At 51.3% G+C, this 16,988-nt stretch overlaps 1 protein-coding gene and 1 pseudogene across 1 annotated transcript; one reads left to right on the top strand and one right to left on the bottom strand.

Moving 5' to 3' along the window:
• Window positions 1-1,019: 1,019 nt before the first annotated feature.
• TMEM177 (transmembrane protein 177) lies at window positions 1,020-7,292 on the top strand. Its single transcript, XM_047722593.1, has 2 exons — window positions 1,020-1,088; window positions 2,635-7,292. The coding sequence occupies exon 2, from the start codon at window positions 2,657-2,659 to the stop codon at window positions 3,590-3,592; it is 936 nt and encodes a 311-aa protein (XP_047578549.1). The 5' UTR covers window positions 1,020-1,088; window positions 2,635-2,656; the 3' UTR covers window positions 3,593-7,292.
• Window positions 7,293-8,270: 978 nt separating this feature from the next.
• LOC125095585 (ras-related C3 botulinum toxin substrate 1-like) lies at window positions 8,271-11,592 on the bottom strand (annotated as a pseudogene).
• Window positions 11,593-16,988: the final 5,396 nt, after the last annotated feature.

Here is a 16,988-nt window from a genome sequence, read left to right on the forward strand (position 1 = left end):
ATCCCTGACCTAACTGGAGCGCTGCTAGGAAGATGAGGTGACAGGCGCGTCGCTGCTCTGTGGACTGTACAGTGTGGATCATTTGCGAGGAACTGGAGGGGCAGCTGCTATGGTAATAAAATAAAGCTCAGAGCAGCTCACTGGCGGTGAACGCTTCCAGACAGAAAAGGCCACCGGGGGCGCCTGGGTGGCTCAGTGGGTTGGGGCCTCTGCCTTCGGCTCGGGTCGTGGTCCCAGAGTCCTCGGATCCAGCCTCGCATCAAGATCTCTACTCAGCAGGGAGACTGCTTCCTACTCTCTGCCTCTCTCTCTGCCTACCTCTCTGCCTACTTGTGATCGCTCTGTCAAATAAACAAATAATCTTTTAAAAAAAATTAAAAATAAAATAAAAAATAAAAAGGCCACGACCCGGTAGTCACGTGGGCAGGGGCTCCGATGGGCGCTTAGCCGTAAGCCACCTCCTGACCCATGCAGATACGCTGTTTCCTAAAGGCGGTCTCTCGAGTGCAGACAAGGAAGCCCTAGCCCGCTTTGGTCATCCTGAAGCGAGAGTGTGGCAGTTCGCAGCCCCACCGCAAGGTGCTCCGACACCAGCCACCAGCGGGCTAGTTCCGTGCCACGGTCCCTCCCCACCCCCGGGCTCGCCCCCCGGAGGCCCGCCCCCCGGAGGCCCGCCCCCCGGAGGCCCGCCCCCCGGAGGCCCGCCCCCCGGAGGCCCGCCCCCCGGAGGCCCGCCCCCCGGAGGCCCGCCCCCCGGAGGCCCGCCCCCCGGAGGCCCGCCCCCCGGAGGCCCGCCCCCCGGAGGCCCGCCCCCCGGAGGCCCGCCCCCCGGAGGCCCGCCCCCCGGAGGCCCGCCCCCCGGAGGCCCGCCCCCCGGAGGCCCGCCCCCCGGAGGCCCGCCCCCCGGAGGCCCGCCCCCCGGAGGCCCGCCCCCCGGAGGCCCGCCCCCCGGAGGCCCGCCCCCACCGGAGTCTGCTCTGCGCCCGGCCCGCCCCCTGTAGTCCCCGCCCCCAGAGCGCGGTCCGGCGTGCTCTGCGCCAGACCCGCCCCGCGCACGTGTCGCGGCTGCCCAGGCTGCGGCGGAAGAGGTGAGTCCCGGTTGCGCGCGGATTCGCGGAAGTGGGACGGGCACCTTCCCCAGGGTCTTCTCCAGCTTCGTGGTCGAGCTGCGGGGCTCACCGAGCTGCCCGACGCCCAATGGGAAGCCCTCTGCGAAGTTTCCGCAGCCCCTCCTCACCCAGCCTGGAGGAGGGCCTTGGCGCTGGTGGGCCTTGGGGCGTCGGGACTTTGTCCAGGACCCTTGCTTTCCTAGCTTTAGTCCTTTGGTTGGGAATATAGGCCCAAGTGATGTGCCCCTTTAGGAATTTTCGTGAAAACAGTCCAGGCGGTACCCCCACGTTCTTGTTTGCAGCAACCTACGTGCTAATTAAACCGCTATCACAAGCAGGCAGGAAGACAGTAAGCTTCAACCAAAGTAAAATAATTATGAATTTTTGCTGAAATATTTATGGATGAAATAAGAGGACACCCGGGATGTGTTTCAAAATAATCCAGTTGGAGGAGGAATGTGGGTGGGAGAAGAGAGGAAACAAGATTGTCCATGAGTTGGTTGAAGCTGGCTAATGTGCTGTTTTGTCTACTTATGTAGATATTTGTAATTTAGAATTAAAATTTTTTCTGAAACGAAAAGCTCTCTGATAGCCTGTGTGCCTGTGTTAGCTAGGGTTGTCAGGACAAGCACTAGATGGCAGGATTTTATTTTCTCGGGATCTGGAGGCTCAAAGTCCAAGATTACAGTGTCAGCATGACATTTCTTCTGAGACCACACTCACTGGCTTGTAGATGGTCACCTCTGGCTTGTGCCCTCTCATGGTCTTTCTTCTCTAAGTGTCTGTGTCCTAATCTGTTCTTCTAAGGACACCAGTCAGATTAGATTAGGACCTACCCTAATGACCTCACTTTAAAGACCCCATTTCTAAATAGTTACATTCTGAGAGACTGGGGCTTAAGACTTTAGCATATGACTTTGGAGGGGACCCACCACTCAGCTTGTAACTTCGCCACTTTGCTAGTTTGGGGTTTCGTCCAATTAATCTATCTCTGCCTCAGTTTCCAGTGTTCAAAAATAGGAGCAATATAATTAGGTCATGGAGTTGTCAGGATTCAGTTGTTGGACAGTATATATAAAGTTCTCAGAATTGTGTCTAGCGTACAGGAGGTAAGAAGTTGAATTTAGGTTTCACCTATAAATTAGGGATCGTAGGACTTCAGAGTGGGATGAAGAGTGGAGTGAGGCAATTGGTACTTCATGCCGTGCCTAGCCATGGGAATAAAAGTAACAATCACAGCATTATCACAGGGGGTGTCTGCTGCTGTGCCAGACCAGTTGTTTTATGTGCGTTCATTCATACCCTCATCACAACCACCCCAAGGATGCCATTGTCGGGTGCCTGTTTGGCCAACGGGGAAGGTGGTACACAGAGATGGAGGTTGGATTTGAACTCTGGCTTGAGAGCTCATGCTCTTAACCACCTCCCTGTATTGCCTCTGTTCAAAAGGATGTGGCCCTGGGCTATGTTCGGTCGGCCAGCTCACCCAGGGAACCGTTGGCTGATTCTCTTTTTCTTGGCCCAGGTGTACAACGGTGCCAGCACTCATGGCCGGTCCCCTGTGGCGGGCTGCAGCATTTGTGCAGAGACACAGGACAGGCCTGTTGGTGGGTTCCTGTGCAGGGCTGTTCGGGGCCCAGATCTCATACCACCTCTTCCCAGATCCCGTGATCCAATGGCTGTACCGGTACTGGCCTCAGGGCCAACCAGCCCCACTCTCCCCAGAGCTGGGGGGGCTCTTCCAAGAGGTGCTCCAGGACATCGGGGTCCCTTCAGGCCACAGCTACGAGGCTTTCACCACGTTCACCTTCCAGCCCGTGAGTGCTGGCTTCCCGCGACTCCCTGCGGGGGCTGTAGTGGGCATCCCAGCCACCTTCCTGGGGAGAACATTGACCAACACCGATCACCCAGTGGTGGTGCACGGGCAAAGAGTGAACTGGCAAAGCCCAGCAGGCGCCCGGCTGAGAGATGCCTTGACCCTGTCCCATGAGGCCCAGAAGTTTGCCTTGGCCAAGGAAGTGGTATACCTGGAGAGCGGTGCAGCCGCCCTCCAGGCCCTGCCGGCCCCAGCTTGCCTAGCAGGAACCTGGGCCCTGGGCGTGGGTGCCAAGCATGCACTGGGGCTCTACGGAGGCCCCATGAATTTACGGGCAGCCTTCAACCTGGTGGCAGCAGTGTTGGGCTTCGTAGCCTATGCCTTCTCCACGGACTCTCTCACTCATGCCCTGGAAGGCTGGCTGGACCGTCGCACAGCTGCACTGTCTGCAGCCTATGCCCGAGGGGGCGTGGAGTTCTATGAGAAGATTTTATCCGGCAATGTAGCCCTGCGCAGTGTCTTGGGCAGTCACGGAGAGAAGCTGTATACGCCCAGCGGGAACATCGTTCCCAGACACTGGTTCCGCATCAAACATTTACCCTACACGACCCGCCGGGACTCCGTGCTGCAGATGTGGAGGGCAGCACTCACCGCGGGCCATTCCTGAGGGTCTCATCACAGGATGGATGGGGCTCATGCAGACACCACCCTGCTGTTGACTCTGGGGGCTCTTGGTGCCTCCGGCCCCAGAACCCAGTGTCAAATGAATCAGAGACTCTGAAACGAAACAGCCTAGATTCTACCCCTGTCCATGATTCCAGTGATCTTGGGCGAGTCCCTTTTGAATCTGAGCCTCAGTTTACTCCACTGTAAAATGGGGGTATTTGTCAATCACCTGGCAGGATTTGGGGGTTGTGTGAGCTATGAACAAAAGGGCCTGGCCAAGAGGACACGCCATCAATGATGGGATGTCCCTCCTTGGTCTTAGAATTCCAGCAGGCTGTGGGAGTCAGGCCACATCTCCCCACCAGCAGTGCTTATAGGACGGGAACACTTTCCTACAGTGAAGAACCACCATGTAGTTCACCTTGTGGTCTCATCTCACTTCCTTCCACCATTGGAGAAAGTAAAGCTTTTAGAGGCCTGGGTGAGAAGCTAGCATGGCCCTGAGAGGCTAGGAGAGGGAGCTTGAGGTGGGATTTCAGAGCAGGTTTACCCAGGCCTGATGGCATGCTCAGACAGAGCCCCTTTGCCTGAAAGGGAGAGAAAGCGTTGCTGGAACCTGGCAAGACCTGTGGCATGGGAGACTTGGCAGGAACTCTGGCCAGAGGAAGAAGGAACGAGCCATTGCAAAACCACGGCCTTGCCGGGAGGGCACCTGTTGATGTAGTCCAGAGCGTGGTCAGTACCTGGAGAGGAGAGGAACTGGGCGGTTCCGAGGGGGATGGCAGGGAGGAAGCAGGGTGGAGGTGGGTGAGATAGACTGGGCCTAGTGTCACATCCGTGGCCCAGGGGAATGCTGCACCCTTACTCTGTTCGTTTCCTTCAAGGCTTCCTGGTGGCAGGTAGATCAGACCCCACTTTTAATCCCTGGACAGGAGACCCCTTCCCAGGGAAGGTGAGAGCAGCTGTGGCCAGAAAGCCAGACTCACTTGGCCATTCATGTATTTTTATTGCCAATTGTGTTTTCCCCGGAAGAATGGAAGCATTCAGGCCTGGCGCCGGTGTAATTCAGGGTGAAGAGATGGGGCCACTCCTAGGGAAGGGCGCAGGGCAGTACCAGGAAGCCCACTCGGCCCTGGCACGTACTTCCTGCCGGAGACCGAGCAGGCAGTGAGCAGGGTGCGGTAGCAGGTCTTCCTGCTGGGTCAGTCACAGTGGCTGGAGGTCAGTGCTCTGGCTCCATTCGACCAGCATGTGGGTCCCAGTGTTCGGCCTAGGCAGACACCCATCCCTCAGATCCCGGGATGGTAGTGCACACATGCTTGATGAATGCAGAGGTGGACAGATGAGTTACTGAGCGGGTGAGCAAGTCTCCACTCTGGGAAATGCCACTGCAGGAGACCCCTTGGCTTGTCATCCAAGTGCTGCTGCCACGTGTGACTGATCTTGGCCAGAGAAGTGTAGCTTGGGGTCTGGATTTGAGGAGTTCCAGCTGCTCCCCAATCCCCATGCCAGCGACTTTCAGTACTGCAGGAGCAGGGTGATGGCTTCAGGCGTTCCCCAGGTGGTTCCTCCAGTCCATTGTCCCCACCTCTCCCAGTTCTTGGACATGCAGTTCTGATTGGGTTCCATCCTGCGGACAACCCTCTGCGGGTGCCCCGTAGCTTTCTGGCTAGAGCTGCCTCTCTGAGCCCTGGCCTAATGGCCTCTCTAGCCATCTGGTGTCCTGTCTCCCACCCCCACCCCCCCAGCTATATGGAGCCTAACCTCCATAACCTCCATGGTTGCTTCACTGCTGGCCCCCTCCTTCCTCAGTGCCTGGGTCTGGGCTGCTCTCTCCCACCCTGCCCTTGTCTCAGGTCCTCAGAGCTCCTCCAGCAGGAGTACTCAACCACCTGACTCCGAACCTTCCCCATTCGTGCCTGTCCCATGCCCTGTACCTCTCCGCCCCCCTCAGGGCTTACTGTAAAGAAGTTACCCGGCAGATAGTACTCAGCCTCCCCTCCACTGAAACATACTGTCTGCAAGGGCAGGGTGATGGGTCTTGTTACTGCTCTGGACTGAGGCCTTCCATAACATTGTTGAAGACTCGAGCAAGGCTCTGAAGCTACAGCAGCTGGGCCTGGCACCCTAGAGGCTGAGCCGTGACTGTCCAGCTGGCTGTGCATGTGGGCAAGGCCATCTGAATCCTATGTGACCCTGTCCTGGCTTCCCAACTTGGGACTCTCCAAGGGCAGGGCCTGGCCCCGATCTGGGGTTGTTGTTCCAGTGGGGGGACACAGGACACTTCTGGTCACTTCCAGTAGAGCACAGATTCCCACTCGGGCCACCAGCCCCCCCCCCCCCAAGGAGCTTTAGGAAAAAGAGGAACCTCCAAGTTGTATGATATACTGTGCCCCCACACATGGATTTGCAGTTTGTTCCCAGAAAGCTTCAAAAACATGCTCCATGGCTTCATAGATGGGCTAGGTGGCAGGGAGTTAGCTGGTACAGGTTGCTTCTTTCCTCAGATGCCAGCTGCGTGCCTCAGTCGTCAGCATTGCCCTGTGTCCCAGGTGAACGTTGTTCTCCTGAGTAACCCCCCGCCCCCGCCAGCTACATGTTCACAGTTCTCTGAGTGTGAATATGCAAAGATACCCAACACCCCAGAACAGTCCTCCATAGGATTCCAAACTAGGCTAACTGAGAGGGCTACCGCAATAGAAATGCTCTCCGTGCTCCTCCCTGTGCCTACATATGCACGCACACATGCAGACACAGCCGGAACACAGGAAAGGGGGTCCCAGAGTCTTATGCCATCACTGGCTCTGCCCATTCCTGACCCTAGCAGGTCCCACTGCCTTGCCCAGAAGCCACAGCGCTGTGCCCCGTGCAGCTGTGCCTATAGCCGGCACATACACGTGGGACCCACATCTCCAGGCAGGCTTATACCCCAGGCTGGGCTGGAACAGATGTTTGGGTCCTTACCCAGCAAGACCTCCCGCCCACTACAGCCCTACAGTAATGCCCACGGGACCTCTGTTGTGCACCAGACACTGCAAGCTTCCTAGAATCTTTTTTCAGTTAGCCCCAGATTGGAAGAGGTAGTTGGTAATGTCATTTCAATTTTATAGGCAAGGAAAGAGCACAGAAAGGTGAAGAAATGGGCCCCAAACCATAAAGCTTTGAAAGTGACAGAACAAGGATTTGAAGTCAGCACCCTGGTTCCAGATCCCTGTTGGGAGGCCTTCATTTACACTGTCCTGTTAATCCTGAGGGTTTTGTCGTGGAAATTTGTGCTGTGGCCTCTACAGCCTTTCTTCCATGCCAGTTAGAGAAGACTTTCCGACCTCACCTCTCGTCAGGAAAAAATGGCCACTGAGCAGATCTTTCTGGAACTTCCAGGGGAGACACTTTCAGCTAGCTGAAGAGGAGGGGGCTGCCGAGTCCATCTGATTTGGTGCTGAGGTGGGAATGGGGTGGAAGCGCCATGGGTTACAGAGCCCTTGGGCCCCGGCTGAAGACAAGGTTGCCATGGGAAGCAGGAGAGGACTCGGCAGCCAGCTGTGGGGTCAAATGCTGGTCCTCCCACTTTAGCAGAGTGACTTTGAACAAGTGATTCCACATTTCTGCCCGCGAGCTTTCTATTAAATGGGGATGTTAACATGTAGCTCCTGGTATTGTTTTGATAAAATGAAATAAAGTTTGCAAAATGCAAAGCCCAACATGAGTATATAGTAAGCTTTATTTTATTTTTGGTAATAATGACCTGTCTTTATCATTTACTGCATTTGACAGAAATTACCCTTTTAAATTTTTACCTGTGACACTTCTACTTAGTTTAACCTCCATATTTTGTCAAAATACTGTCTTCATTCTTTGATCATGTCACACGCAGCACACACCCACTCCTGTGCACCCACAGCCAGAGCCGTACTTCCACAGTGGGACCCAGGAATAAGAGGTCTGTTCAAAGTCTCAGCAGCAGGGAATACACTAACTTTTTTTTTTTTTTTTTTTAAGATTTTATTTGTCAGAGAGCACGTAAGCAGGGGATGCGGCAGGCAGAGGGAGAGGGAAAAGCAGCCTCCCCGCTGAACTAAGAGCCCAATTTGGGACTCGATCCCAGCACCCTGGGATCATGATGTGGGCTGAAGGCAGCGGCTTAACCAACTGAGCCACCTAGTCAGCAGTATCTCCTTAAAGACAAAAGTCTTGAAAGGATTAGTGCTCAGTGTTCTCAGCACAACAGCGCATTTTAGTTCACAAGGTATTTTGGCAACGCTTCCTCTGGGCAAGAATAGAGGCTTTTGAAAAATGAAGCTTTAAGTGATGCCTGGGTGGCTCAGTCAGTTAAGCGTCTGCCTTCCACGTGGGTCATGATCCCAGGGTCCAGGGATTGAGTCCCTCATTGGGCTCCCTGCTCACTGGGAAGTCTGCTTCTCCCTCTGCCTGCTGCTCCCCCTGCTTGTGCTCTGTCTGTCTCTCTCTCTCTCTCTCTCTCTCTGGCAAATAAGTAAATAAAATCTTTTTTAAAAAAAAGAATAGGGCTTTAAGAAAGCTTGCTATTTTAGGGCTCAATTTTAATATAATGTAAGTTTAAAGTCTTTACATTTTAAACAAATAAAACCTCAAAATTACTGATTGGTTCAAAATGGTTTTTATGGAAAAGGTAACAAAATCTGTAACAAAAACATGGCACCAAGGGCGAAGGCTCCACCATTTTTGAGTAAAGTGTACAAAGGTTCCGAGGGTGACGGGCTAGGAAAGGGGCCCATTCAGTTACAGCAGCAGGCAATTTCTCTTCCTCTTTTTTTTTTTAATTTTATTTATTTATTTGACAGAGAGAGAGAGAGATCACAAGTAGGCAGAGAGGCAGCAGAGAGCGAGGGGGAAGCAGGCTCCCTGCTGGGCAGAGAGCCGGATGTGGGGCTCCACCCCAGGATTCTGAGATCACGACCTGAGCTGAAAGCAGAGGCTTAACCCACTGAGCCACCCAGGTGCCCCTCTTCCTCTTCTTGACAGAAGTCAATAGAGAAGCGCTCGCATAGCTTCATCAAACACTGTCCGAGGCCTCACTGCAGGAGAGCCGAGCACCCCCAGTGGTTTAGAGCACCGATCTCCTTAGCTGTGGTCAAACACCACGGTAGGTGATGGGAGTCGGCTTCTTCCCCTGCAGATTCTCAATCGTGTCTTTGTCGCCCCTGAATCAAGTTTAGTCCCCACCAAGATGATGTGGGTGTTGGGACAGTGACGTCATACTTAAGGGTACCACTGTGCTGAACATTTTCAAATGATGCACGACTCCCTAAGAGAAAAGCAAATTAAGAACACATCTGTTTGCAGATAGGATAAGGGACTTCATCTGTCCTAATTTTGTCCAGCTGTATCCCATAAGCCCAGATTCACCGGTTTTTCATCTACCAGAATATTGGCAGAGTCGTTGTCAAACACAGTGGGAATATATCCCCCAGGAAATGCATTGGTGTGTAGCTGATCGGTAGGGAAGTTTCACATACAGCTCCATCTCCCACCACCACACACCTGATGATCTTCGTCGGGGTCACTCATCGGGCTACAGCAGGCGAGGGGGACAGGAGACAGGGTGCTGGGGCTGCTATCCACACCGCCTTGCCCTCTGCTGATGGGAAGCTGGAGCCCAGTATATATGGTAAGATTGTTTTTTTTTTAAATAAATATTCTGTTTATTTATTAGAGAGAGTATGAGTGGGGGGACCAGCAGAGGTAGAGGGAGAAGGACAACCAGACTCTGTGCTGAGTGGAGAGCTCAACATGGGGCCAATCCCACGATCCCACAGCACTGAGATCATGACCCCAGCCAAAATCAAGAGTTGGACACCCAACCAAGGCACCCAGATGCCCCATTATAGTAAGCTTTAAAAGAAGATTGGTTTTCTGCCAATCTTGGTTGGTTTTCTGAAAACCAGAAAATTGGTTTTCTGCTAACTGCCTCAGTCAGTTAAGTGTCTGCCTTTAGCTCAGGTCCTGGGATTGAGTCCTACCATCAGGCTCCTTGCCCAGCTGGGAGCCTGCTTCTCCTCTGTCCCTCTCTCTACTGTGCTCTCTCTTTCTCTTTCTGACAAATAAATAAAATCTTTTTTAAAGAAAGAAAGAAAATTGGTTCCTGCATTCTGTGCTTTTAAGTGGGTCAGCTACCAGGGTGTTCAAGGTCTTGGAATTGTTGCCCCAATACCAGCAATTCCTTGAGACTAGAACCTTCCCAGGGAATTCACTGCTGCCTAATACAGGTCTGTGTTGATAGCTTCTCAAAGTCCCAATTAGGGCAGTTCCTTAGCTGTCTTGGTTGCTATCAGTTGACAACTGGAAAATTCTTTGGCAGCCCCCTGGAGCAGAGGACCCATGTGATCCTAGGGTAGATAGCAGGCCGGAGAAAAGGACATTAAAATGTGAGATCGTCATTTACACTTGACACACTGGTAATTTTAAAATACTAGAATTTTAAAATATTAAAACCACCAGTGTTAGGGTGGTTGTTGTAAAGTTAGTACAAGCATGTGCTCTTGGTGACATTTGTAGTAGACAGCTCCCAAGATGGCCCCCAGTGCCCCCCCACTCCTGGTGCTCTTGACCTCTGTCAGCCTCTCCCCTTGCTCCCCTGGTTCAAAATAAGAGAATACAGCAACATTAAGGTGCTGTCACTTCCATGATTAAGTTACAAAATGTTGTGACTTCTGTCTTGCTAGCAGACGCTATTGTTTTCTCAGATGCATGCTTTGATAAAGCAAGTTGCCATGTTGGAGAGGCCCATATAGCAAGGAACTAAGGGCAGCCTCTGACCAATAGCTGGTTAAGACATGAGGCCCTCAGTCCAACAGCCCACGGACACCCGAATCCTGACAACAACCGAGTGAGCTTGGAAGATAATCCATCCCCAGCCAAGCATTCAGAAGAGACCATAACCTCAGAGACTGCACCTTGACTGTAGCCTGTGACAGACCATGAAGCAAAACACACAGCTTATGCTTGGATCCATGACCCACACGGAAGCAGTGAGACAATAAATGTGGGTTGTATTAACCACTTAGTTTTACAGTAATTTTTTGTGCAGCAATAGATAATTAATGTACAGGATTAACGGACATAATGTCTTCAGAAAGCCATTTGGCAAAACTTGATACAGTCACAAAACTTGATCTTCTGATCCAGTAACTTGAAACCTAAAAACTTATCCTAGAGCTATAACCTAACAGAAACCAAAGATGTACATAACAACATTCACTGTGGTAATTTTAAAAAAAACATCAAAATAAGGGAAATGTTGAACAGCAAGGACCTAGGAAATTGTGGTACACCCATCTCTTGAATATTCTTTGGTCACTAAAAAGTGTAATTATGAAGATTCGCAGAGAAATGTAGACATATTAGTTATGAATATCAAACCTTGAGAAAATGTGAAGTATTACTTGCATGGTGATAGCAAGAATGTAACCATGGTAAGACCTGGAAGGAAATTCACAAACTTGAAAGTAAATCTGGGGGTGCCTGGGTGGCTCAGTCGGTTGGGCATCTGCCTTCAGTTCAGGTGACGATCCCAGGATCCTGGAATCGAGCCCTGCATCAGGCTCCCTGCTCGGGAGAAGTCTGCTTCTCCCTCTCCCTGCGTTCCTCCCCTCTGCTTGTTCTCTCTCTCTCTCTCTCTCCCTCCCTCAATTAAATACAATCTTTAAAAAATAAAATAAATAAGAAAGTAAACCTGTTAAGATGGAATTTTGAATGACTGCATTCAGTATAGGTAAGGACTGCCTGCTGTATGTATTTACTCAATGCATGAAGGCTTACTCAGAGGGGCCCATGGACCCGCTCCTTCTCCCTGTGTCAAGGTGACAGATCCTGGCATCACAGCTTTTGGCTCTGTGTCCTTGGGGTGTGGCCAACCTTCTGTCTGTCAGTTGCCACGGCCGTCATGAAAATGTGCCACTCAGATCTGCAGGGAGCAGACTTGACTGACGGCCGCAGCTGTTGTTTCTCTAGATCCACAGCCATGTTCTCACTGAGGCCATGCCTCGTGGGCTGCTTTCAGCCCGTGGCGGGACTGGTGGCACTACTATGGCAGGCCCAGTCCAGTGACTTGGGGGACTCCTCCAATGGGTGACCGTGGCTCCAGGACTCCCCCAGGGCCTGGGCAGGTCTTTCTTAGAGCTGCTCTGAAGTCTGAGACCCAGTCCTCCTCCATTCCCCGCTCCTTTCCAGGCGTTAGACCTGCAAAGTAGCTCAAAGCCTCTCCTCAGCTTCTATGCCCACCCCCCTATGCCCTTCACAGGCATTTCCCCCCAATTCTGCCTCTTTGTCTATTCCCCAGAGGACCTGAACTAGCAAGGTTAGTCACTCGGTCAGGTGCACTGTGAGGATCTGGGGAGCCCACAGTCCTGCAGAAGAGACCGTCTGACAAGTAAACGGTGGGACCGAGGCAGTGAAGGTGCAAGGACCCGCCTGCTGACCCCTCGGCTTTTCAGACATGTGGCGCAATTTTATTTAATCACACCAAGTTAGTGTGTAGGAAATGTAAATGCAACAGTATGGTAAAAATAGCAGAGAATGGAAAAATCTAAAAAGGCAGTATGCATAAAGCATGTGAATCAACGTTCATTAATGCCTCGTCTTCCGTTCCGACTGACACTCGATGCTTGCAGATTTCAAAACAAACTTTGAAATCATATGACTGTTCTGAAGAGATCCGCACATTCAGTCAGTTTGCAGTTGGCTTGTCCTCCACTTACATAGTGCGTCGTACAGACTTGTCCAGGGTCAGGTCCCAGCACAGAGGAAAGAAGTACCTTCGTGTAATTAGAAAAGATCCCCTCAGCCGTACTCAGGTTCAGACTGCCAGCGTATAAAGGACGCAAAAACCATCACAACATGGTTCCAAGGAACATAATTTTTATAAAGAAAATTACTTGGGGCGCCTGGGTGGCTTAGTATGTTGCATGTCAGACTCTTGATCTCAGCTCTGACCTTGATCTCAGGGTTGTGAGTTCAAGCCCCACGCTGGAGCCTACTTAAAAGAGGAACAAAAAACAAATGTAAGCTTCTGTTTCCTATTTTAATTATTGAAATCTCTAACAATGACAGACTGTCACCTGTGACAATAAATGTAGACAGTGATTCAAACTTCTTAAAAGACAATTAGGAGTCTGACGTAACAGAAAATGATGGAAAATGTGATGTGATTCTGTGATTCCATGCTGGTTCTTTTTGTCATTTTAAAGACACATCATGGGGCTGCCTGGGTGGCTCAGTCATTAAGCATCTGTCTTTGGCTCAGGTCATGATCCCAGCATCCTGGAATGGAGCCCCACATCAGGTTCTCTGCTCCACAAGAAGCCTGCTTTTCCCTCTCCTGCTTACCCTGCTTGTATTCTCTCTCTCACTGTCTCTCTCTCTCTCTGTCAAATAAATAAAAAAATCTTTAAAAAATAAAAATAATAAAGACACATCATGTTAATGTCACACCAAGGCACAAAATATTTAGTGCATGAACCAGTTTTCTTTCTTTTTTTAAAGATTTTATTTATTTGACACAGAGAGAAGAGAGGGAGAGAGAGCACAAGCAGGGGGAGCAGCAGAGGGAGAGGGAGAAACAGACTCCCTGCTGAGCAGGGAGCCGGATTCAGGGCTTGATCCTAGGACCCTGGGATCATGACCTGAGTGGAAGACAGATACTTAACCGACTGAGCCTCCCAGGTGCCCCTAAACCAGTTTTCTTTTACGAGCTAGCATTTTAGGGGCACCTGGGTGGCTCAGTGAGTTAAGCCTCTGCCTTCCGCTCTGGTCATGATCCCAAAGACCTGGGATCAAGCCCCAATCAGGCTCTCTGCTCTGCGGGGAACCTGCTTCCTCCTCTCTTTCTGCCTGCCTCTCTGCCTACTTATGATCTCCGTCTGTCAAATAAATAAATAAAAAATCTTAAAAAAAAAAAAGAGCTAGCATTTTATTGTAGTCTTTTATCTTACTTTGTACCCAGTACTCTATCCTACTAGAAGCTATTCAGCTTAACCAACAGAAAAAAAAAATGATTTCTGACTAGATTTATAGGGGACATAAACTTTTATATCATCAAACTGCCTAATCAAAAGTACAATAATAAAGATGAAAATGCCTCCTATTTCTTCTAGAAAATAGTACTTTACAAGCTCGCTGCATCTTGAATATCTTTACTACTATTGCCTGCCAACGGACAGCTGATAGAACAAGGAATTGTTAACCTGAGTTATGATAGCACATCCCTCAGACATCAACCTAAAAACGAACTTTCTACAGAAGAAGGAACTATTTGAACATGGGGGAAACAATCGCTTATTCAAACCCCCTGGAAGTGAAAATGGCTACAGATTTGTAGCATTTAGACAACTATGCTGTCAACACACTCTGTTTTAGGAACTGAGATCAAGACATCTAGAGAGAGCAGAAGAAAATGGATTTTTTTCTTCAGAATTTTAATCAAACTCCCGATAATCAAAGATTTCAAAGCAAATACGGCACATAATATCTCAAGCATAAATGTAGATAGTGAGCCTTGGGGGCACCTGGCCGGCCCAGTCAAAGAGCGTGAGGCTCTTGACCTCAGGGTCATGAGTTTGAGCCCCATACTGGGCGTAGAGATTACTTTAAATAAATAAATAAACAAATAAATAAACTTTTTTAAAAGGATGGAAAGCCTAGAGGATTTTTGAGTTCCTAAATATTAAAAAAAAAAAATCTATCACTGCAACATGTAGTTTAATCTTAAGAGTGTCAAAGAAACTATTTTAATCTTCGGAGTTTCAAAGAAAAAGTAGTGGATTACACACTCGTGTGCGTGCCGCATGAACCTGCATGCACACACACACACGCCGGTAGGTAACCCAATCTCTTCTTCCCATCGCCTCACTTCATTACAAGAAAATTATGCAGAGCTCATCATTGGTCTCGCTTGACCTAATGATCTCTGTGACCTTACTTGCTGCTGTCATTGTTACTTCTTGTATTTCAGCATAACAGAATTCAAAAGCAGCTTCTAGACAGGAACCTGTTTCTGAACGCCTATATTTAACTGGAGGGTACCTAGGTGATACTAACCCAAAGGCAGGGTTCAAACTTCTGGGTTCCCCTGTAAGCGTGTGAGGCTCAGAATCTTGCTTCAGACCGTGGTTCTCCAGACAGACAGAGGCGGTGGTGCCCTGAACTGGGCGGTGGCCGTGGGGATGGGAAGAAGCAGAACTCAAGACTACATCTAGGATGGAGTATTGATGCAATTTGTGGCAGGCTGGGTCTGGGGGTGTAAGAGACGAATATCTGGGCTCAAGGGTCGGGAATGTCCCCTGGTTCCCGCTTGGCAGCTGGGTGTCTGTGGTGTACCCTTTGCCTTTCCTGTCTCTGCTTCGGGGCTGGCAGGCGCTAAGTCCCATTCTCCTCCTGTCTCCTGGGATGTCCCTCCTCCCTTACTGACTCCGCCTCCCTGGAATGAGTTTTGGCGGCAGTGGCTGTGATGGAAGCCTGGCAGCCCATGGGATGCTTGAGAACTCCCGGACTGAGGCAGCATGCGTAAGGAGACCTCAACAGTATTCTCTAAACCCTCCACAGGTTGTTCAGGGTGAAGGTCAAGGGAGGTGAGCAGCTGGGGTCCACAGGCGGGATGCTGCCCAGTCCTTCCTCAGCTATGTCTCTGCCTCTGCCCTCTCCTCCATGCACTCTCAGCCACGCTCAGCTCTAGCAGGCTTGGGGAGCACACACCGAGCCCTTGCCTGGCCTGGAGTCACCTGGACTCAAAGACCCCCTAGCTCCGGACTTCTTCCAATCCGGATCCCTGGGGCCTCCCCCTGCCTGCTGTACAGGATGGTCGAGAGAGTGGGCTGCTGGGCCCTGCAGGCTTGGCCAGGGGGTGGAGGGCAATCCCCTGGGACCTGGGCCAAAGGAACAGACTATGGAGCCAGAGCCCACATGGAAGGAGACAGGGAATGGGCATCCACACAGCACACGGTAACATCTCATTGCTTTCTAATGAGATCCTCTCTGGTTCTGGACTTTACTGTTGTCATCACAGACAAGTCCTGCCAGAGTCTGATGCCTGGACACTGAGCAGCTGGCCGGGCATGGACAGGTCACAATCAGGTGGGCATCGTCTGCTCACCAGCTAGCTCCAGTTTCCACGACCTCCAATCAATGTCAGGGTTGAATTTTCCCTAAGGGCATCCACATGTGAAAAGCCCAAGGTCACAACTCTCTTCACTATAGCTTTCTCCCTCCCTTACCTGGGCCCCGGGGCTTCAGACCAACGAGCTGCTCCTCTTCAGAGTAAACCCCTGCTGACTGGGAGACTCCGTCTGGTCCCCACTGGTTGGGGGCAGCCCTGCTGCAGTCCTGAAGCATGCATGTCTCTGTTGGTTGGTGGAGGCAGGAGAGATGCAGAATCAGGGTCCCGGGAGACCCGGGTCCAGTGGGAGGCTCATGGCCAGGGGGCAAATCTGTGGGTGCCTCTCCCCGCAGCCTTTGGCTTCAGAACCTGACTGTAGGGGCGTCTGGGTGGCTCAGTGGGTCAAGCATCTGCCTTCGCCTCAGGTCATGATTCCAGGGTCCTGGGATTGAGCCCCGCATCGAGGCTCAGTGGAGAGTCTGTTTCTCCCTCTTCCCCTGCAACTTCCCCTATTTGTGCTTTCTTGCTCTCTCTTGCTCACTCTCTCTCTCTCTCCTGCAAATAAATAAATAAAATCTTTAAAAAGAAAAAATACCCTGGCTCTACAACTTACTCTCCTGAGCACGTCATTCACCTTCTCCGTACCTCAGTTTCTCCAGTCTGGAAATGGGAAATATGACAATGTCTGCTTTCTAGGGTTGTTTTAAGAACCTTAAGTTGAAAAAAAAAAAAAAAAAGAATCTTAAGTTGATATCTGTAAAGCACTTTGCACAGTGCCCACATTGGGCACTGTGACAGTACTGCCCTCCACAGCGTCCTCTGACCTCCGGCCCGGTCTTACTCATGTGTCTGACTCCCCTATCAGCCTGGGACCTCTCTGAGGCTGTCCCCACCTCCTTATTCCTATATCCGAGAGTCAGTGTTCAGATAGTGTTTGGCGAGGACATGACTGAGGAGTGAGGGGAAGGAAGGAGCTTGACGAGTGAGGAGACCCCGGAGGCCCTGGCCTGGGAACCACAGCTCAACCCAAACTTCTCAGTCCTGTCCCCTGTCCCCTGGATAGGTCACCTCAAGAGGGGCTCCCAGCCCCTTCTGACATGGCTCCTGACAGCAGCTGTGGCTACCCTCAGGCCTCCATCCCCAGATTCTGATCCTGGCTGGCTGAAACGTTGGCTGTCCTGCGCTGGTCCCTGGAGAGGAAAGGTATCCCAGCCCAGAGGTCTGGGCTCAGAGGGCGAATGTGTGGAAAGTGTGGCTGTCCCAGGCTGCA

This window comes from Lutra lutra, chromosome 3 (assembly GCF_902655055.1).
Source record: "Lutra lutra chromosome 3, mLutLut1.2, whole genome shotgun sequence".
Taxonomy (NCBI): Eukaryota; Metazoa; Chordata; class Mammalia; order Carnivora; family Mustelidae; genus Lutra; species Lutra lutra.

Excerpts from the sequence above, each read along its gene's own strand:
- TMEM177 (XM_047722593.1), top strand. The coding sequence starts at position 2,657 with ATGGCCGGTCCCCTGTGGCGGGCTGCAGCATTTGTGCAGAGACACAGG.